This window comes from Dryobates pubescens, chromosome 10, assembly GCF_014839835.1.
Source record: "Dryobates pubescens isolate bDryPub1 chromosome 10, bDryPub1.pri, whole genome shotgun sequence".
In the NCBI taxonomy this organism is placed as follows: domain Eukaryota; kingdom Metazoa; phylum Chordata; class Aves; order Piciformes; family Picidae; genus Dryobates; species Dryobates pubescens.
The window spans coordinates 23,944,286-23,966,362 of record NC_071621.1 but is presented as its reverse complement, the minus strand read 5'-3'; the positions used below and the strand labels follow the sequence as shown (position 1 = coordinate 23,966,362).

General features: G+C 45.1%; 1 protein-coding gene across 1 annotated transcript in view; it reads right to left on the bottom strand.

Moving 5' to 3' along the window:
• Positions 1–8,820: 8,820 nt before the first annotated feature.
• Positions 8,821–22,077, bottom strand: part of ATP8A2 (ATPase phospholipid transporting 8A2) — a 336,577-nt gene continuing 323,320 nt past the window's right edge. The window contains exons 36-37 of the mRNA XM_054164622.1: positions 20,521–20,612; positions 8,821–11,589 (exon numbers count right to left, since the gene is read on the bottom strand). Coding sequence (XP_054020597.1) covers positions 11,492–11,589; positions 20,521–20,612 — 190 coding nt within the window. The 3' untranslated portion in view covers positions 8,821–11,491. The remainder of the gene's footprint in view (positions 11,590–20,520; positions 20,613–22,077) is intronic.

Below are 22,077 nucleotides of genomic sequence, written 5' to 3'. Positions count from 1 at the left end.
TGCCTTAATCATCTTTGTGGCCCTCTGTTGGACTTTCTCCAGTAGTTTCCTATGTACAAAATATTCCAGGTGTGGCCTCACCAGGGCAGAGTTAGAGGGGAAGGAGAATCTTCCTCAGCCTGCTGGCCCCACTCTTCTTAATGCACCCCAAAATACCATTGGCCTTCTTGGCCATAAGGGTACATTGCTGTCTCATGGACAGCTTGTCCATCAGCACTCCCAGGTCCTTCTCCACAGAGCTACTTTCCAGCGGGTCAAACCCTAACCTGCATTGGGTTATTTTCCCCTGTCTGCAGGACTCTACACCTGCCTTCATGATGTTCCCCTCTGCCCAACTCTCCAGACTGTCCTGGTCATGCTGGATCCCAGCACAGCCTCCTGGTGTGTCAGCACCTCCCCCTAGTTGGGCACCATCATAAAACTTACTGAGAGTGCATTTGTTCTTTCATCCAGGTCATTGATGAATCCCTTCAACAAGACTGGACCCAGTAGTGACCCCTGGGAATCACCAGTAGCCACAGGCCTCCAACAAAACCCTGCATCGCTGATCACAGCCCTCTGTGCTCTGTCATTCAGACAGTTCTCAACCCACTTCACGGTCCACTCATTTAACCCACACTTCCTAAGCTTACCTATGAGGATGTTATAGAAGAAAGTGTCAAAAGCCTTGCTGAAGTCAAGGTAGACTTCCTCTTGGTGAATCCATGCTGACTACTCCTAATAATCTTCTTTTCCTCCACATGCTTAAAGATGACCTCCAGAGTGAGTTGTTCCATCACCTTTCCAGGGATGGCTGACGCCTGCAGTTTCCTGTGTCCTCCTTCTTGCTCCTTTTGAAGACTGGAATGACACAGGCTTTTCTCCAATCCTCAGGCACTTCCCCTGCTCTCCATGACCTTTCAAAAATGATGGGCAGTGGTTTAGAAATAACCTCTGCCAGCTCTTTCGGCAGTCATGGGGCCCGTGGATCTCTCTGTGTCGTTTGTCTAGCTGATTTCTAACCCAGTCCCCCCTGACTAAGGAAAAGTCTTTCTTCCTCCTTGCTTGCAATCAAGCTGTAGGTCAGTGCCAGACACAAGTTGGTATGAATGCTGAGGCTTTCAGACACTTCACTGTAGGATTCAAGTGCCAAAACACCTTGAGAGCTTGCAGCTTCATCACTCAAGGGCCTGCTTCACACAATCCAGCAAGCTCAATGGCTTTCCTTACCACCTAAGAACATGACATCCTCAGGGGCAGTAACTGCTACCTTGGGAAATGCAAAGAACAAGGACCACCTCTTCTGCCATCATCCCACTGATCATACCCTCATCAGCCAGGGTATGAAAAATGCAGCCTGTGCTCTCTTCTGTCAAGGTTCCTCATGGGGTGTCCCTTGCCTAAGCATGGCGACCACAGAAAAGTCTCACCAGCATGGTTCACCCTTCTCCCATCTTGGACCCAGCCCACCCATCATCTACCTTAGAGCTCCCTCCTTGATGTGGACAGTCAAGAACTATCAGTGGCTTTCAGTGATGTTTCAAGCCTCATTTCTCTGCAGCCCTGTATTTCTGCTGGGTAGAGAGCAGGAGGAAACTGGAGTGCTCCTTCCATGTTTCTGAGGACTTGCTGCACTCCTAATGCTAGGGAAACTTGAAAAGGCTCTGGCCCATGCTGGAGGGAGGACCAGTGCTAGGTGGCTGGGTACTGCTGCAGCATTGCTCGCAGAAAGGGCTTACGTTTGTGAACTCTTCTTGATTAACATTCCTCAAACAGACCTTTCTCAGTTTCACTTGTATTTTTTAATGCTCTCATTTCAGACTTGAGCATTAATCTATGGGCTTAGGGACTTTGATTCTGCTTTGGTCTGGTATGAGGCACCAAAGACTGCTGGCAACGGACTTAACAGCTGCTCCAGCAAATATCTGGCTCTGGGCCGCGAGCACTAGACACTCTCACAGCCTTGCCTGTCAAACAGAGGGAAAGTCTCTGAGGTGATTAGTCAACTAATATATCTAATAAGGGGTTTAAGAAGCAATCCATTATATTTAACAATTCTGAGAATCACTTTCCTTTTAGCAGGCTGCACAAGAGATGACAGTGCGGGGACTATTTGGCCAAGCATTGAATTCTCCCACCGCCAACCGAACAAAGCTTATTCAGGTTTATCATCAGTTTTACTTTGGCATAATTGATTGTCCAGATGTGTGAGACGCTTTTACATACAGCAAGGTTCCTGCTGCTCCACACTCGTGGGCTGGACTGCTGTTAAGGAGGCCCAGGGAAGGAGTAGGCGTTTACTGCAGCACAACAGGGATGCACAAGCAGTTCACCATTGGCTTTTTATTTCTCTGCAAAGGAAAAGCAGGTACTAGGACTGGCTTCTGGGATAAAAGTGTTTTGTAATGTGCTCAAGCAATGACTCGTAAAGGGAAGAGGGGAAATTTGGCTTACACCTCCTTTTTGTTTCCTAATTTAAAGAATCCAGAAGTAATTTGTTGTTTTAAAAAAGTCTCTCTGTGCTCTTAAAAGCGGTTCTGTCGGCAGTCTGCAAGCAAAATGAACACTCAACAAATTATAGCACCCTAAGGAAGCGAAGTTTTAGCCAGACCATATATAAATATGCATTTTGTTCCTGATAAAATAGGTTTAATTCCAGTATCAAGCAACATTTGGACAAAAAGATTTCTTTGTTAAAGCTTTTACTTTCTGTAGGGATCTTAAAAGGTTTGTTCCCCATGGTCACCAAAAATCGAGCAAGACCAGTCTTTGCTGCAAATTCAACCTCAGCTGTGACTTGAGTATTCCTCCCGACTCTGCACACATGGTGGTTTTGTTCAGGAAGGATGCTGCTCTTACCTGGAGTTGGCTGTGCCCTGAGGTCTTGCAGCCCAGGCTTGCCCAGATGAGGCTCTCCAGTGTGCCACCCTCCAGCTTCCCAGCAGGCCCAGCATGAAGGACAAGGTGGTTCACAGCTCAGCTATCGAAAAATATTGGTGAAATGGAAAGAACATATTGTAGCAGAGAGGATCACAGCTTGTCTACCCCGGAGCATATGGATGCAGAGCTACCGGGGACATGAGAGCCTTTGTGCGGTGCTTCATGCTGTTGGTCTTGCTTGAGGCAAGTGAGCTCAAGAGGTACTTCTCCAGGAAAGGCAACATGAGTGAGCTCAGCAGCATCAGCTAAGCACCAATAGCAGAGACTGGAAGCGATACTCCTGACCAGGCAGAGGCAAGAAAGATCATGCCTCTAGGCTTAGGATGGTTTGGAGAAAGGCATCACTCATAGTCTTGCATCACCTCATGTCTCCACGCATTATCAGACCACTCTGGCCCCACAAACACAAGAGTAAGCAGACTCAGTGTTATAATTTAGCTGCAAGGCATCAAAGATTTTTAGGGCTTCATTTTTGCCAGCTTAATGTGATTTAGCTGGAACAGAAGATTCACAGGATGTCAGGGGTTGGAAGGGACCTCTGGAGACCATCGAGTCCAACCCCTGTGCCAGAGCAGGACCATAGAAACTAGTCAGGAATGCATCCAGATGGGTCTTGAAAGTCTCCAGAGAAGAAGACTCCACAACTTCTCTGGAGAGCCTGTGTCAGTTCTCTGGGACCCTCAGAGTGAAGAAATTCCTCCTCATGTTGAGGTAGAACCTCCTGTGCTGTAGTTTATAACCCATTGCTCCTCGTCCTATCACAGGGTGCAACTGAGCAGAGCCTGTCCTCTCCCTCTTGACACTCAGCCCTCAGATATTTAGAAACATTTATTAAATCCCCTCTCAGTCTTCTCTTTTCCAGACTAAAAAGCCCCAGGGCTCTCAGCCAGTCCTCAGAGGGCACATGCTCCAGTCCCTTCATCATCCTTGTAGCACTCTCGTTTGAGCCCCACTACAGAAATCCAGGCACTGTCCTTAGCACTAACAGAAGCAGGCCCTTAACACACAACCAAAAGGTCATGACAAAGTAAAAATCATCCACTCACCAGCTTTGCAGGCTAAATCTCAAATACATTTAACGTTGAACTGCAAAACGTGTGTGTGGGGGGGGGTGCATGTGAGAGAGAGAAAACAAACAAGCCTTGGTCTGTTGGATTGCTTTAATAAAAGGTTTATTGGAAATATTTTTGTGCAGACATACAACAGTCAACAATGCTGTTCAAAGCTACAAATTGTCTAAGTTTTCCAAACCCTCTAAAAACACAAGTAAATGACCTTCATTTGTATTCAGTCTGGGAGGGAAACAAACTCCACTGTAACGTGATGCTGTATTTAAACTACCAGAGGACATTAATAGGGACGTGAAAATGGTAACACTTCTAGAGGAAAAAACCCACACACCACCGCTGCTCTGCTGGGAGCCAATTAAACATCCCCCCACAGCACTGCTCCTCTCTGCATATCCAGATTAAAACCTCCCCATCTGAAACAATATTTAAGCAATTTGAGTACAGATATGACAGACAAGCTGGCACATGACTTGGCTCGCTGATGAAAAAGATGTTGTTAAAGACCCTGTCACTCAAGCCACTGCATATTTGACCTCTCAGCACAATGGGCTGCACTTTGGGGGCAGGAGGAGGGACAGGGGAGGGTTTCAAGTCAGACAACTCTTCCAACACACACATGCACACACAGTCCCAGAGGGCTTGGCTGCCTCATTGCTTTATATCATCTGGAGCCTTTTAAAAAAAAAGAGTTGAGAAACAACTTTGAGCAACTTTCCAATCTAAGAGCTCTTGCTAGTAAGAGCAGCAAGTACCTGCATTCTCTTCCTGAATCAAAAGACCCACCAGAAAGGTGAAGGAGAGCATAGCCACTGCCTGTTCAATTCCATGTTTTCTAAGAAACCCTGCAGATGCTTTGGTACTGATTCATTTATGCCAAGACGACATCTGGAACATCTTCGCAGGGAAGCCACCCAGTAAGGTGGTCAGAACTTGAAACAATCACGTCTTTCTCTTAGTGTTGGCTTTTTCCCTTGGCTTCATCACCCCGTAATTATAAGGGTGCTGACCTCCCAGCTCTGCACAGTGACAGTTTGGCAATATATTAGTCTTTTCTTCATCATTAGACTTCTGTGTGACTGCCCAGAGCTGGACTTGCCCACACAGAATTTGTCATTTACCCACTTCTGTTTCTCTTCAGTAGTTACAGAGATGCTGAGGGAGAACGATCCCCTCACAGCAGACTTTAGGAGAATTTGTCTCACCTTCTTTGTATATAAGGGAAAGTTTTAGAGAAACACCAGCACTGGGCTATTTTATCTTCTGTCCACACCACAAATAAGCAAGCCATGAATCAAATGAAATAACCTCTCAGCTTCACACTATCACAAAAAGACCCAGGTTGCCACATAAAGAAGTGCCTTCCACCATCCTCAGAGACAAGCGCCTGCTCAGAAACAACACCCAAGAAGTCCTGTTAACTCACTGTGAAAGACACTTCCTATCAGGACTGAAACAATTTCAGTGAATAGCTTCTATGGATCCAGGAGGCAAACCGCAGCTAGTAACCAATTTAGCAGTCTAGCCTAATCCTGAAAACAACCTGCTAGAGCCAGAGTGTGCTCAGCAGGGGGGCTTCTGGCAGAGATGCATTCCCCTTCTCCAGCTCCAGACCTCAGCTTGGCACCAGAGAACACAACTTCAGGAGATAATGGAGCTTCACAAACTCACAACATAGTCGTCTTCCTCCCTTGCTAGAGCTGCATAAAGGAACCAGGGACACAAGCTTTATCTCAGCTCTTCTGGAAAGCTGAGGAATCCCTCCCTTGTCTCTAATAGCAGCAATAGTATTGGCCAAGCTATTTAGTTTCCCAGTCCCATCACCACTCTAAATGGCCCATCCAAGAACACATTCCCAGCCAGATAAACACAGTCAAGCTGCTTGGGCTTTCTGCAGATCACTAAGAAGTGATCACCTTTGGGATTTATTTGCTTGGCCACTCAGCACAGGGCACTTTCTGCTCTTCATTTTTGCCAAAGAGGCTCAAAGCCTCCATTAATTTTGCTGCTAGGTATGGAAAAAGGTATGGAAAGCAGGGGTTCTGCTGCTGGAGCAGCCTGCTTTATGCCTGCTGCTGCTGGCAAAGTCCCATCAGCCAACAACTATGATACAAAGAAAACTCCTACAGGCAGCTCCCACAGGCTACTCCTGGGCTATGCCTCTTGGCCCAGCTGGAGAGCCACCCTTCAGTGAAGGATCTGGGACAGACGTCCTGCACAGAGGGCTTCCAAAGAATAGTGACCTGACAAGTAAGCAACACACTAAGGAGAAGCGTCAGCACGTGTTTGCTTACTTGCCAAGTGAACACAGGGCCAGTGGTGGGATGTGAACAGACCATGTACAAGTTCAGGCATCAGATTCATAACCTGCTGAGTCTTCATCTCCTGTGTATCTCCATACACTATCTGCAGTGACAACTGTGACTTCTAGCTAGGGACAACACTTTGGATTTGAATTGAAAACTGTGCCCATTTCTGAGAGGCTCTTCAGCTGTGAAAAAGCCTGCCTGCAGGACAGCCTCGGGGCTGTGCCCAGGGCACCCTGCTGGCAGGGTGAAGCGTCTGGGTCTGCTGGGTGCTCAGCATCCTCAAGAAGGCATGGAGCTGCAGCATAGGCAGACTGTAGAAGAAATGAGTAGAAGGGTCCTTCCTGATAGGACAGAAAGAGCCCAACTGTCTGGAGACTGAGGAACATGCATGGTCTGTGCCATGTTTCAGAAGCAAACTACGACCCAGATCACAGAATGGTAGGAGTGCAAACAGACCTCTGAGGACTGAGTCCACACCCTCTACCAAGGCAAGATCACCAAGGTCAGGTTACACAGGAACAATTCCAGACAGGTCTTGAAAGTTTCTAGAGAAGATGACTCTACAACTTCTCTGGGCAGCCGTTTCCAGTGCTCCATCACCCTTACAATGACATTTTTCTTCATATTTCATGCATCCTAGTTTGTAACCATTGTCTCTTGTCTCATATCACAGGACACCACTGAAGAGACTAGCACCTTCTTCTTGACACCCACCCTTCAGATACATACCTTTTCCAGACTAAACAGCCCCATCTGTCTCACCCTTTCCTCATAAGACAGATGTTCCAGTCCCTGAACCAAACTCATAGCTCTCCATTGGATGCTAGGGGAAGAAGAACCTCCCTTGACCTGCTAGCCACAGTCTGCTTAATGCACCCCTGCATAACCATTAGTCTTCTTGGCCATAAGGGCACATTGCTGTCCTGTGGATAACTTACGGTCCATCAGAACTCCAAGGTCCTTCTCCATGGAGCTGCTTTCCAGCAGGTCAGCCCCTAATCTGTATGGGTGCATGGTATTGTTCCTGCCCAGGTGCACACTTATTGAACCTCATGCAATTCCTCTTTGCCCATGATCTCCAGGCTGTCCAGGTCTCACTGAACGGCTGCACAGCCTTCTAGTCTGTCAGCCACTCCTCCCTCTTTGGTATTATCAGCAAACTTGCTAAGGGTGCACTCTCCTCTATCCCCTTATCCAGTTCAATGACACAGATATTGAATGAGGCTAGACCCAGTACTGACCCCTGGGAAACATCACTAGTTACAGGTTTCCAACTGGACTCTGCACTGATTGATCACAACCCTCTGAGCTTTGTTTTTTACCCAGTTTGTGATCCATCTCACCATCCACTCTTCTAGACCAGACTTCCTGAGCTTGCCAACATGGAGTGTCAGGCTGCTCTGCTTCAAACTTGAGTTGTGAGGCATAGTCCTCAATATTTAAAAATTAAATTAAGATGTTATTTATAAATGCAAGGAAGAAGGTAAATAGGGCAGCACTAGCCTGCACTGAGGACTGGAAGCCAGGCAAAACAGCAGATTTGGCGAGTTAGCCTCAAAGGGCAAAAATAAGCCTGTAGGACAAGGACAGTGCACATTTCAAGCTCTTGAGGTTGTCCATAGAGTGCTAAGTTGCACCCAAGTGAGGCCACCACCAAATCACAGCCCTTGCATTTCACTTATTCCAGTCCACCTGAGCTGCCTCTGCTTTATTTATGAGCACTGTCTCCCAGCAAACACACTCAGGGACATGCTGTAAAAATAATGTAATCTCGGTAACAAGAGAGTTCCCTGCAGCATCTGCTATTAGCCGCTGGCTGAGGCAGGAGAAGAGACTGCACATTTCTGGCGTGCAGTGAGAGGCGTGTGGTCTAGTGAAGTGCAGATTAGCCAGGCTTGACTGTTATCTTAATTTACAGCCCATATAGTTCATGTTAACTCCACACACATTTTTAGATACATTAGCAGCTTAGTTTGACTCTGATGCTTTTATTGGTTATTCGCCATTTCTCCTTGACAAGTTATTACTGATTTCCCATGCTAGCTCCCTACAGCAAGGCCTGAAGCCCTGTCAAGGAAAAGAAAATGTCAACAGACTTCTCAGCGGTGCTCAGTTCAGGCTCCCGCTCGCCGGCTTTAATTTGCTACCAGGCAATTGTTAAAGGAGCAGCAGCTTCTCTGCAAGTGGTGGTTATGGCGGTTCAAAAAGAAACAACTAGATACAGGTCTGATGCAGGAAAATTGCCACTTCCTTCTGAACACTCAAAATCCTCACCCCTGCCAACATTGCTCAGCACAGAGAGCCGCCCAGGAAATCCTTTTCTGATAAACCCTAGGTAGTTAAGACTGGACAGCCAAGCAGAAATCCCCCATCCCTGCTGCTCTGATACCTTGTCTAGTTGATAACACTTGCACACAGTGCTCTTAAAGGTTGCTGTTACTGCTACGTGTGTTTGCATTAGTGAACAAGGAATTCTGTTGATGCAGGGCAGCTGCCATTCTCCTCTTGCTAACACACCTCATCTCATCACTGTTCACCAAGACAAGCAACTCCAACAGTCAGTCAGGCTACAGCATATTACAATACATTAATTCCCGTAATGACTCCAAAGAACAAGAAGAATGCCAGGTCTTGACCTAGGTGGGCTCTACAGGATTAACTCTGCTAGAGATAAAGACCTTACAGTGATGATAAAGCCTGACCCATGAGCCCCAGTGTCACATACTGTATAGGCCTGTGACAAACCCCATGTGTAATTCCCATTGAGCTGACATCAACACACGCACCTCAGTCTAAGCCACTACTCCCTCTACAGAGGGTTTGTGTTTGTGACACACTGACCTCAATTTACAGAGAGGTCAAAATGATAGAGCCTGTCGCCTGCACTAATAAAATAAATCACATTACATGACAGTTTCTCCTCCCCACGATCTCTCATTCTGTTTTGTAAAACTTTGTTGCATTAGGTTGAGAAAAGACTCCAGAATCTTTTCCAGGCTCTGTTCAACACATTTACTTCACCTTCTTTATTAGCCAGAGGTTTTTAGAAAGTTTTCTCCCTGCATCCTCATGAAAAGCCTCCCCCTTGTTTACATACCAATGTTTAGTGTGTGGCTTGGAGTGCAAATACTAAGCTGATCTCTCTTTGTCTCAGTGAAAAGTTAATTTTCCTTGTGTTGTTACAAAAGAAAGAAACGTTTAGCACTTTTGAAGACAGGCTTACACCACACATTTCCTAAATAGATTGTTTCTAAACAAAGGAGTGTTTGACAGGTTAGATCAACATTAGCACTCGAAATCTCCCGGGATCAGGCTTACCCTCCTTTTATTTCTTCTCTGCACTACTATTCGTGCCTTCAAATAAAATTCACCTCCCCGAAAATGTGTCCACCCACCCCTGGCCCCTGGACATTCATGCCTATGGCAACATTATTTGCACGTTTTCCTTATTGCATAATTGTCTCATTAGCACTGCAGAAAGAAGGTGATGACTTTTTCCTCTGTGCCATCAGCCTAATTGAAGAGCTTGGTGCTGCAGAGCATAAACCTGCTTTTAACGTGGAACGGGAATCGGAGCCTCTGAGGTGACACTGGGAACTGAACCACGACCCTTGAGCGCCAGCATTTACTCACAACCCTTCAGGAATGCTAAGCCAGGGGGGTCAGGCCGGCGTTTTCCTTTTCCTTGCTAAACATAAATATTCATATTCAAATTGCTTTCAGATATATTTAAATCAGTGAAAAGTCCTGGAGGACAGTCAATAGTGCAAAAAACAACGCCGACTTTTGAAATGCACAGCTGTAGCACATACATTAACCACGAAACCTGGATAAAACACAGCAGTATTTACTCTACGCCATTCAGAAACGTGGCTTGGCGACTCAAATTATTAGAACTTGTCTGGAGGACAGCATAAGTTTTCTAAGAGCTCTTTCAGCCTTAACTTATGCCCCGGTTTTGGCATTTTTTTTCTTCACAACTCCGATCTATGCAGCAGCATGCCTGTCCCACTGGCACGGCAAGGCCATGGAGCCAGCATTCTTTCCAGGGCTCAGGAGTTTGAGTGTGTTGGGAAGCCTGCTGATGGATCAGATCTAGAAGAGGGACTGCTTTGGCTGAGCAACCACCCAGCAGGTCTCTTAACAATGCCCAGCTCTCTGTGTGTGTACATGTGTATGCACAGACGGGTGGAAACCCCTCCTAACGTTCCTTTGCAAGCCTGTCTTTCCTGGTCAGCAGAATGTTTCTTCGGGGTTATAGTAACAGCCTCCTGCATGGATGCACATCCTTCTCAATGCCTGACAAGCTTGTACCTATTAAGTTCTCTCTGTCTGCTCTATTGTTAAAGTGGGAATGGGATCATGGAGGGGAAACTCTGGGTTACATTTGAAACGCATGTCCAAATACATACATCATGAAAGTTACCAGGAGGCACCTATTTGAGTTCATTGTTGTGCACAATGCCATGCACTCACAGCAGCTGCCCTGCTGAGCTCTTTTGACTTCTACATCCTGACTTTGTGAGTAACCTATTAACTGGGTTTTAGAAAGCTAAGATATAGCCCTAATAAATGCTGTAAGAGGGCAAGAAATATTCTAAGTAATTCATTACTACCTTGTTTTATTCTTGTGTCATAAGAAGGCAAATAAGCATTTTTAGCTGCAAACTGTGTTGCAATCAAAAATTTTATCCCAAATTGTCTGTTAAAATTTCAGCCCAATTAGTAAACAGTGAATATTAGAGGGAATAAAGTCTGCATGCAGCCATGTGCACTGGGCCTGTGCGTAACCAAACAGGAAATCTCAGCACCCTGCTCCAATTAAGCAAAGGCTGATTTCTCATGGAACATAAATTTTCTACTTTTCTCCCAGAACAACCTTATGCTGATGTTTTAAATAGTGGTAAAACATTGCTTTTAATTTCACACCTCACATAGCACAGTCAAATGCTTCATAACAACATAAACAAAACTTTATGCAGAGCTTTGCGACTGAATTCGAACAATGATTCCCCCCCCCCACGCAACTTCTGCTCGAGATTTGCAGGGAGGATACAGAAACTTGTTGGCTAAGGCCACAGAAATGAGTTCTCTGGTGTTTTGGCTGCTGCTGCCAACCCTTGTCAAGAATGTGTTAACAGTGGATGCATTGATCCAAATCCCATTATTCCCACCACCCATCAAGTGAAGGGCCATCTATTCTATTTCTGCTCTCCTTTTGGTTGTATCGTAGGATCGAACAACTTGCGACTGGGAAACGACACCGTGTTCTTCTTGGGAAAATGCATACCCATCTGTGAAAGCAAAGCAGAAAGAGGTAAATCAGCAGAGTCCCGCTCAAGGGCAGGGCTTGGTTTCAAGAACAGTTTTAGGCATCATGGAAGCCACATGACTGAGACTGTAACAATCTCCATTTCTGTACTGTGCTGCTGATGTTCACCACATTAACCATGTGGCACAGGAAGGATCATAGAATGGTCTGGGGTGGAAGGCACCTCTGAGGGTCATCTAGTCCGACCCCCTCTGCACTGCACAGGGGCATCCTCAACTAGATCAGGCTGCCCTGTTGAGCCTCACCTTGAGTATCTCCAGGGATGGGGCCCCAACCATCTTCCCAGGCAACCTGTTCCAGGGTTCCACTACCTTCATGGTAAAGAACTTGTTCCTAACACCCTGCTGCCAGCTCTATCTTACTACTCCCCAGGCCAGGCCAGTGTACACAGTCAACATTTCCATGAGTTAATGTGTCTAATAAACCACAGATTGATTTGGACACCATGTGTACTCCCATAGTAGCAGAGCTTCTTTTTAAAGACTTAACAGACAGGTAAAGATTTGCATTGTGGCACCAATCCTCTATAGTCTGCTTGATATCAGTAGTTTCTCTGGAGGAACATGGAAACATCTAGATCACAGCTCTGAGTCACATCTCCCTCTGAACTCCATTCAGGATTTTTTTTACAAGTTTCCAGGTGGCATCTGACAAATTAAACTGATACATTCTTGATTCTCTTGGCCAGCAACCTGTATCTTAGAGCAAACTGAAGCATATTCTGGAGGTCTCTGTTTCACAGAAGTTAATCCTGCTAGTTAGCACAACCCTTTGTTCTCCCTAGAAATTGCACAGATTAAGGACCTGTATGACTGATTTAACTATTGTGAACAAGGCAAGCAACATATCTGACACCATCATCTGCAAAACACCATGTTTCTTGTAAAACAGTCACAAAAGCTGACAGGGTGAAACACCAAACTGTTTAAAACAGACATGACCCTGCAGAAAATTCTGAATGGAAAACTATAGCAAAGGACAACAGTTTGTGACAGCAAAGAAAGGTCATTTTCAGGTGTAAATGAGTAATCAGAAAAAGGAGAAGGGCAGGTTAGCATAGCTGCAAAAATGGAGCAATAGAAAAGTCACAGGTTATACAGAACAAGATAATGCTTTATAGTAAGAAGGCAAGGAAGAGCTGACAGATGTGAATATTGCCTGGGAGAACCCAAGAACAAGAAGGGTCTTCTACTCTCTCACAGCTAACTCTCCATGGGCAATTCTCCATCTTCCCTGAGTGGCTCTGGAAACAAGAGCTTGTGAATTCTGGAATCCTGCTCCAGATTCATACTAGGCTGAAAGAGACAGTACCAGGATGATGTCCCAGTTACTAACCAGAGACCTAGCAAGTGTCTTTAAGAAGCCTTCCTTTAACAGGCTCAAGATATATGCCCCCCAGATCAGGTGCTGAGGTGAGATAAGGCTGAACACAACACAAGGGACCTTACCACAGAAAGGCACAAGGGGTTCTCCTAGAGCAGGAGTGACATGAGCCACAAAGCAGCTTGGTGCTGCAGACTGAGTTTGTTCCCTGTGGGCCTGAATGCATCCTGCTTTGGAGCAGGTGACCAACGCTGATAGCCAGGAGAGGCCCAGAAGGCTAGAAATGAACTGTATCCCCAGAGTGGAGCTTGTTAAACGTTCACCATGACAAACATGTTGGGACAGATGCTCAAGCATGGGCACATCTTTTCTTCTGGCAGATGCCTGCCCAGAGAGGGTGGCTAGCAAATCCTACACAGCTGTAAGCTGCTGGGAAGAGAGCCACACAACACTAGGGATGACCGTTATTTAATGTGCATGGTGGTCTCCTCTCTCACAGAATGAAGGTAAATGCCGCCTTTGAAGCCAGAGGGGCTTTGCCATACATGTGAACTCCTAAGGCAAAAGGCATGCAGCACACTATCAGCAGGCTAACTGATCAGGATCACAAGCATGGTAGGAAATCTTTAAATCCCCTCCATTTACTGACAAATGGAAATGTTGATTATCCCAGCATCTCATTTTATTTTCCCTGACCAATTCTATGCCAATATACATACAGCTACAGAAGTACAGGTTGGTTTTACCTGCCTCTAGCTCAAAGTTCACAGAGCACATTCACAAAATGCAGACAGTCTTTTGGACGAAAGTATGTGGATGGTGGGTAACTGCAAAGGAAGTATGATTTACAAAAACATGCTTTCATTTGAAAAAGGTCAGATTTACAATTAAAAAAATACCTCCAGTAGGCTTGTTCCTCACTAAAGGGCAGCATACTGCCAGCTTTTCTGGTTACATGCTCAACGGAAAGTCAGCTTGGTCGAAGATCACAAGCTGAAGCCCTGGAAGACTGAAACCCATGTCCCATAATCTGGTCTGCATCAAGATGGCTTTCCTACACTTACTTATTCAGTAAGATCATTCAGCTCAGTAGAATACATAGAATAGAATACATAGAATAAACCAGGTTGGAAGAGACCTTCAAGATCATCGCGTCCAACCCATCAACCAATCCAACACCGCCCAAGCAACTAACCCACAGCACCAAGTACCCTGTCAAGTCTTCTCCTAAAAACCTCCAGTGATGGCGACTCCACCACCTCCCCAGGCAGCCCATTCCAATGTGCAATCACTCTTTCTGTATAGAACTTTTTTCTAACATCCAGCCTGAATCTCCCCTGGCGCAGCCTGAGACTGTGTCCTCTTGTTCTGGTACTGCTTGCCTGGGAGAAGAGACCAACATCCGACTGTCTACAACCTCCCTTCAGGTAGTTGTAGAGAGTAATAAGGTCACCCCTGAGTCTCCTCTTCTCCAGGCTAAGCAACCCCAGCTCCCTCAGCCTCTCTCCTCGTAGGGCTTATGTTCCAAACCCCTCACCAACTTTGTTGCTCTTCTCTGGACTCGTTCCAGCAAGTCAACATCCTTCCTAAACTGAGGGGCCCAGAACTTCAGCTGTCACAATTCCTGCAGGTCTAGCACTGACCACACAAGTGTGTGGAGCCTGTTAAACACAGGCATCTTCCCATGACCTGCTTACTTACAGTGAAAGCACAGACCTATAAACATCCAGGCAGCCCAAGCACTCTGCAAACCCATACAAAAGGCTATCAAGGAAGTACACTCAACGCTCACACTGGTAGAAAAAAACCTTAGCATGGCAAAAAAATTTGAGGCTAAGACAGACAAGCAATGGTACCCTTACACCCTCATGTTCTCGACCCATCCTGAAACACCAGCAGTGAGGGTTTTGTGCATGTATCCTGGGAAAGGTTGTAACCCTCATACTTGCACACTGCCCTTCTTAGTTGAAGCTCAACATTTGGCAGTTTATTTAAAACTTTTCCTGTTGATCTCTGTACAGGAAGATGAGATCATATTACATATTTATTACATTTATTATGTATTTCATTTATTAACAGTACAATTAAAATTGAGCTTCAAGCTGCTCAGGCAGCTGACTTTGCCTTGTGGAGTCGGAACACTGAATGCTTGAGTCCCATGAGCACTCCCCAAGCGGGTCTACGTTTCCACTACTTTCAGATCCCATCCAAAAACAATGAAAGTTTCCATCTGCCTGTTACTAGAGAACTTTCCTGGAAGTTTGAACTTTTCCCCCAACTCCAGTTTTAAAACCATACCTATGAGCCTGCCCTGGGAACAAGGCTCTCATTGTTCAGCTGTCCTGCAACAACCCAAGGAAGAAGCATGTTTCTTTGGGTCTTTCTGGGCACAAGCCACTCATGGCCATTGCAGAAGGCAGGACCATTGTGTTCAGGAGCTTTCTGTTCATGGGGGAAAGGTGCACTTTTGAATATCTGTCAGTGGGGCTCAGTTGTTAAGTGGGGATTCACATTCTCATCAAATCTAAGGTTTCACCTGTACCAGGCATTATCAGGTAACCTACTGAATTTTAAAAGCATCCTGCTCTGTGTTGGTTTTTTTTAAGCTTTGATATTGTGTTAGTAGATCAGAATCTTGTCTGCCATTAGGTTTCTAATTTAGCACACTCTTTCTGTTCACTGCAATGACTGCCCAGATCTATGCAACGCCAGATCAGAGAAACCATGAGTGTGTCTTGAACACAACACTGTGCAAATAACTGCCCACTCACATTCAACAGCCTCCAAGACCAGGACTAGAAACAGTCCAGAGTGGTGGGGTTTTTTATTCTAGACAATCTGCTCATGGAAGTACTGAGTGCACTTTTAGTCACTTCAGGGATTTATTTTAGAGGCCACCTACTCCTTGCACTCTCCTGTGAACTGGCTGTCCGGGGGTTTGGGCTAAGAAGGCAGTTCTCACTGGGTGCCTGTCAGAAAGCTTACCTTCTGCAGGATGTCACTGTTTCATACATGCACTGATACTACAGCCCACTGTATGAGATGCATTTTACATCATGTCCTTTGCCTTTCAAAAAAAAAAGGCCAGTTGCAAATCCGCTGTGTTTTAGGATTTGGGAGGATTTAAAGAAGAAATAAAATAGGAAATGCTGCTTCTTGAATACCAATATTCTCCCTAACATAAAAAAACACTGTTAGGATATCTCTTGGGCAGCCAAATACTTTCTCAGGCCAAATGTCTGGTTTTGCACCGTTCTTAAGGAGTTCTGCCGTGATCTTGGGGCTCACATGTACCAAGTAAACTCTAAATGCTCCCTCAGCTTTGACTTCTCCAGCAACCCCCATCCACTTATCCTGGGAAAGTGAGAGCTGCTCTAAGTGTTGAACATTTTGACTAATGGTTATAGAAATAATTCATTTTTCTGCTGATAAACTATCCCTGTGTTTTCTGAAGGATCCAAGAGGAATTCCTAACAAATGGTCCCATCTCTTTTGTCCCAGATGTTAACCTCCTTGCACATAGAAAACAGACCCAGATGTCACAGCATCAATTCGACGCTGTTTATTCCTATTTCTTAAGTTGATTTTAAAAGATTGCAACCCCACTCAACGGTCAACAAGTATGTACCTTGGAGCAAAAATACAGAATGCATATTACATTTAAAACCCCAAGCAAGATAGGAAGAAACAGAGTTTAAAAACCATCTCAAGTAGCTGCCCCGTTGTTTGCCAAATCTAAACACACCAGCAGAAGTAAGAGGAAGGTGGTGTCTGCTAGTGGAGAATAAATGGTGGGATTAGAGTGCTCAGCATGAACACATTACTGTTATTTATTATTTGCCAGCCCCCACACTGTGAAAGGGCCCTCAGATGACAGGTGCTTTTTCTCCACTGATTAATAAGGTGCACACCATAGGCTCTGTGTTCAGATTTACTCTATGCAATCACCATATTCTGTCAAATGAAGAGAGATTTTCTTTGCTAGCATAGGAAGCCTGAGCCAAGTGCAGTAATCCTCATTCTGGCACTTTAGGGGGAATCCTGCTGGAGCAGTGCTTAAGGAGAGCAGGATTCAGCTCTTTTTAAGACCATGTTGAGACAAATGACACACACTGGCAGGAGGTATTCTGAACTACAGGAGGGAAACTGCACTAGAGGGATGGTATGGGACTTTCCTTAAAGACAGATAGGTCTGAGGGTACCTAAGCAAGCAGAGAGCATCACCTTTCACATCCTGCTGGTGAGAGTCTGGGAGCACAGCTGATATAGGTCAGTTACGCAGGAAGAAAGGTAAGGTCAGGAACCACTTTTTGTGTCTAGAGAGCTTGTCTAATGGAGATGCTACTTTCACAAAGTCACAGCAGGAAAAAAGACATGAACATGGATGGAGACTTGAAGAAAGCTCACCTGGTGAAAACCTCCATGCTAGCAAACTCTCTGAGAGGGAAAACTTTTAGCAATTATTATTGCTCCTTCCCTTGAGATTGAACCCTACAGCACACTAATGGGAAAGGTCCAAAGATACATCTGAGAGGAGCCTGGTGGCACTTCCTGCTCACTCCTACGAGGCTTTACAAAGCAGATGGCAATGAGCAATCCCCTGATTCCTCCAGGCACCTTCACCAAGCCCAGAAGCCAGCATGGTCACTGCTTACTACTACATTCCACTGAAATGGTTTATGATAGTCTTGACAACCATAAAAACTCTTCCACTACAGTTTTGTGACAATCTCATCCAACAGGAACTTTCCTATTTTGTTTTTCTTTAGGCCTCCCAGAAGTTATACTGGTAGGAAGGAACCATGTGATCTTTGACAGTACAGTTACTAGACAAGATTTCCTTCATGCTTGACAGTTCTACAGGTGATGATTCAGGAAGATAAAAAATAAAGGCAGAGAAAGAAAAAGAGCCATGAAGGTCTTACCCACTTTAAGAGCATACCCTTCCAGATGGACAGGGGCTACTCTCCAAGGCAGGCTCCTGAGCATCTTGTTTTTACTGGCAAGACATCTTTGAAAGATTAATCCTGGCTGACACTCCTGTATGGCACTGACAGGGCACCGGCAGTGTTACTCTACTCCACATTTTGGGGGCTGTATCTGCTAGAACATGGTGCTGAATGAGAGCACTGCAGCCAGCCTGAAGGTCTTGTGCTGTGCTAATGCTTTTGTAGAGAAGTTGGCTCACCAAAAGAGAGCTGAAGAAACATGTAAGAGTGAGAGTCTGCCTTCTGATACAGGGCTCTGCAGAGATTTACTTCTGTCAACCTTTTTTTCCCCACTGTAGACTACTAGTAGTGGCCCTGAAACTCTCCACGGGATTTTCCTCCTTTCCAAGTGATTGGACACAAAGCTATTTAGGCAATTTTTTTTCTTCTCCAAAAATTTGCAAACAGCTGTTGTCCAACATAACATGACTCTCAAAACAGCACTACATCTTTACCATAGGTGCTAGGAAATCAAATCCTAGTTCCCTTCCTTGTTGGGACCAAGGCAATTGATTTGCTTAAACCTTTGCCATTTCTAATTAAACAAATAATTTCCCTGCTTCTTATGCAAGCATCAGATTCTGAGATGAAGTCACACAAGCAGTTTTAGGAAGAAGTGGCCTTCACAGGCTAGGAACTTGGAGCTGGGTGGAAGCACGCGAACAGTTCAAGACTTCAAACAGAGTGCTTGTAGTGTGATTTAAGATACTGGCCCAGCATGTCAAGGCTACTGCCCTATTCATCAGCTCTCTGCTTTGAAGAGTTCAGGCATTTAGTAAACAGTTGTACAATTTAGGGTTGTGAAAACAGCACATATGTTCCCTGGATTTCACATGGCCTTGCACATATAGCAGCTATGCAACACAGGAAAACAACGCTTGACAAGAGATGGCAGAAGTTTGAGAGTCATGGATATGCCATAAAAAGTGTCTTCCAATCCTAACAGTTTCACAATCAAAATGTACGTTCACGTGAAAAGCAGATGGCTCTTTGTAACCTGTCTTGACTCATTTAGCACTTAATCATTTGCATTGATAGGGAAGCTGGTTATCCAAATTAGCATTTATTGTGGTATCTCTTTTTTTTTCTTTCCCAATAGCTACTCTACTAACAACTGGATGATGTGTTTTAGCAGACTAAAAACATACATCAAGTCTGACCAGGCCCCACTGGTGTATCTTCCCCTTCTGCACAGTGATAAGTCTCTATAGCAGAGTGCTTTGACAGTGATTAATTTATGCATGTACAGATTTCTTCTGCCAATCACTGATTCTGGAATCCTCTCAAAGTGTGTTTTCATGCCCAAAGCTGCGCTGCCATCAGCATGCCCAGCTCCTTGACACGCAGGATTAAATCCTGACAGGAATGCATGGTCCAAAGGTCTGCTCTGAGCGCCAGCCTCTTTTCCAGGAGCAATGGGATTGGTCACTGCAGACCCTACATCCCTTGACAGTGATGGCCTTGTAATGGCTCTACGAAGGCCAAAGACTATACATCCATCAGCATTCCTCCCCTTCTAGTCAAATTCCCTGTGGAAAAGAGGAGTGTCTCAGGCATCTGGGATCTCAAATACCATTCCTGCCTCCATAGCCTAAACAGTTCTGATACAGAAGATGACACAGCCAGCAAAGTGATTTTACTGGCCTGGGATTCCTAAGCAGTCTGAGGTTTTACTTCTCACTGCAATGGCAAAATACAAAATACAGATCCTGAGTGCCCACTCATTGCCCTCTGCTCAGGAATACTGCATGCTGAGGGGCTGTTTTTTCTACTAAGATCAGCATCTTTTGATCACCAGTTTAATCTGAAGGGAGACTGCAATTTACCACCAGAAGGAGTTGACTGGACTCCCTGGTCCCTTGAGACAGCATGGTCCCTCAGTGTATCCACTTTACAGAGATGTTAGATGATTTTTAACACAGTGGAAGCCTTTCTAACACTGGCACCAAAAAAAATCATCAAGCTCAGCAGACCCAGGTATGTCACATGTTCTTCTAGAAAGCTGACTAAATGAATGGCCTCTACACTAACACAAAATGCAATTTATACCAAATAGCAGCAGTAGCAAGATGTGACACTGCATCTCCCAGCGGAGGACAAAGAGGGAGAGGAGAGAGGAAGCTCTGCATGCCATGTCTTTTCTCATCAGAAACACACAGAACCCCTAAGTGACACCCCTGAAAATATTGCTGTACCAGCTAACCATAGCTAAATTGACTTTTCATAAAGAAACCATTACTATTTAAGGTAGGCTCTATCACAACATTCATTCAATTCTGCAGTGTTTGTGATTTCACAGCGTTCTTGAGTCTATCAGGGTTTTACATTTAGAGGACCTGCATATTGGGATTTTATCATTGGGGCCTATTGATTGGATCCCAGGGAATTATCCACATTTCAGCTCCACTTGCCTAAGGCCACGTACACTAATTCCACTTCCAAATGTCTGTGTCTTGCTTGGCAGCTCAGCCTCTGCACTAGATGACCTCTACCTACTATTTAATTAAAAAATAATCAGCCTGTGCTGCACTCATCTGGGACTGGCTGCAGCGAAACGCTTGCACACACGATCCGCTACTTACGTGACACGCTCTGCTGGACAGAATGAGCCCGGAAAAGGCTCGGAGGAGTTTTCCTGCCAAGCCTTTTTAACAGATGATCACGTTCGTTCACGCTGAGGGGGAGAAAGACAATAAAAACACCAGTGAGTGACCAGGCAATTGCAAGGTAAAAGTCAAACGTATTTGAAGCGCTGGGCAGCTTTGACTTTGTCAGTATTTAAGATGGTTGTAGCACAAACCCTGTTTTTCGCTTTCTTTAAACTGCACATTTCCAAGAGAACTCTCTAATAATGATAATAATAACTCTAATAATAATGAGAGTGATTGCCCGTTGGAATGGGCTGTCTGGGGAGGTGGTGGAATCGCCATCATTGGAGGTGTTCAGGAGGAGACTTGATGGGGTGCTTGGTGCCATGGGTTAGTTGTTTAGGTGGGTTGGATTGGTTGAGGGGTTGGACATGATGATCTTGAAGGTCTCTTCCAACCCAGTCTATTCTATTCTATTCTATTCTATAATGGAAGAGGAGAAGGCTCTGAGGAGACCTTATTGTGGCCTTCCAGCATCTGAATGGGGCCTACAAGAAAGCTGGTGAGGGATGCTTTAGGATGTCAGATAGTGATAGGACTAAGGGGAACGGAGCAAAAATAGAAGTGGGTAGATTCAGATTGGATGTTAGGAAGAAGTTCTTCACCCTGAGTGTGGTGAGACACTGGAACAGGTTGCCCAGGGAGGTAGTGGAAGCCCCATCCTGGGAAGTTTTTTAGGCCAGGCTGGATGTGCCTTTGAGCAACCTGATCTAGTGTGAGGTGTCCCTGCTCACAGCAGAGGTGTTGGAACTAGATGATCCTTGAGGTCCCTTCCAACCCTGACAATTCCATGATTCTGTTTTCAAAGGCCACTTTAGAATAGTACAGACCAGGTTGGAAGAGACCTTCAGGATCATCGTGTGCAACCTATCATCCAACACCACCTAATCAACTAAACCATGCAACCAAGCATCTTGTCAAGTCTCCTCCTGAACACCCCCAGCGATGGTGACCCCACCCCTTTGTATGAGTTTACATTTAGTTAATCAACCTCTACTATCCTACTAATATCATCACTGTGATTTCTGTATGACCAATATCTATAAATCATTACAAAACGTACCAGAAGTCTGACATCAAGTGGTATGGAACACTAAAACAGGAGATCTCTCCTTAGCATTATGCACATAAATCATAGCACCTACAAACTGCCTTAGAGAGGAGGAGCAAAGCATTTGGCTCAGCACATGGTAAAAGGCTTCTGTCACACCTGCAAACTGGTCTGAAGCAATCAAAGGTGGAACCCATAGTTAATTCGGTCTTCTAAAGAACACTCATTTTCACCTCCCCTACTGGAAAGGAAACTTACTATCCAGTTTTTAATTCAAAACCCCTTTGGTTTACACCATTTCCTGTCAAAGGCCTGAAAAATTATTACTGAACTTACAGAAAGTGAAAATGAAAAGCTGAGGCAGAAAATACAGCATGCTTACAGTAGGGTTAACATAGGTACACAGATCATTAGATTCTCCACTCTGATTTTTACTAAAA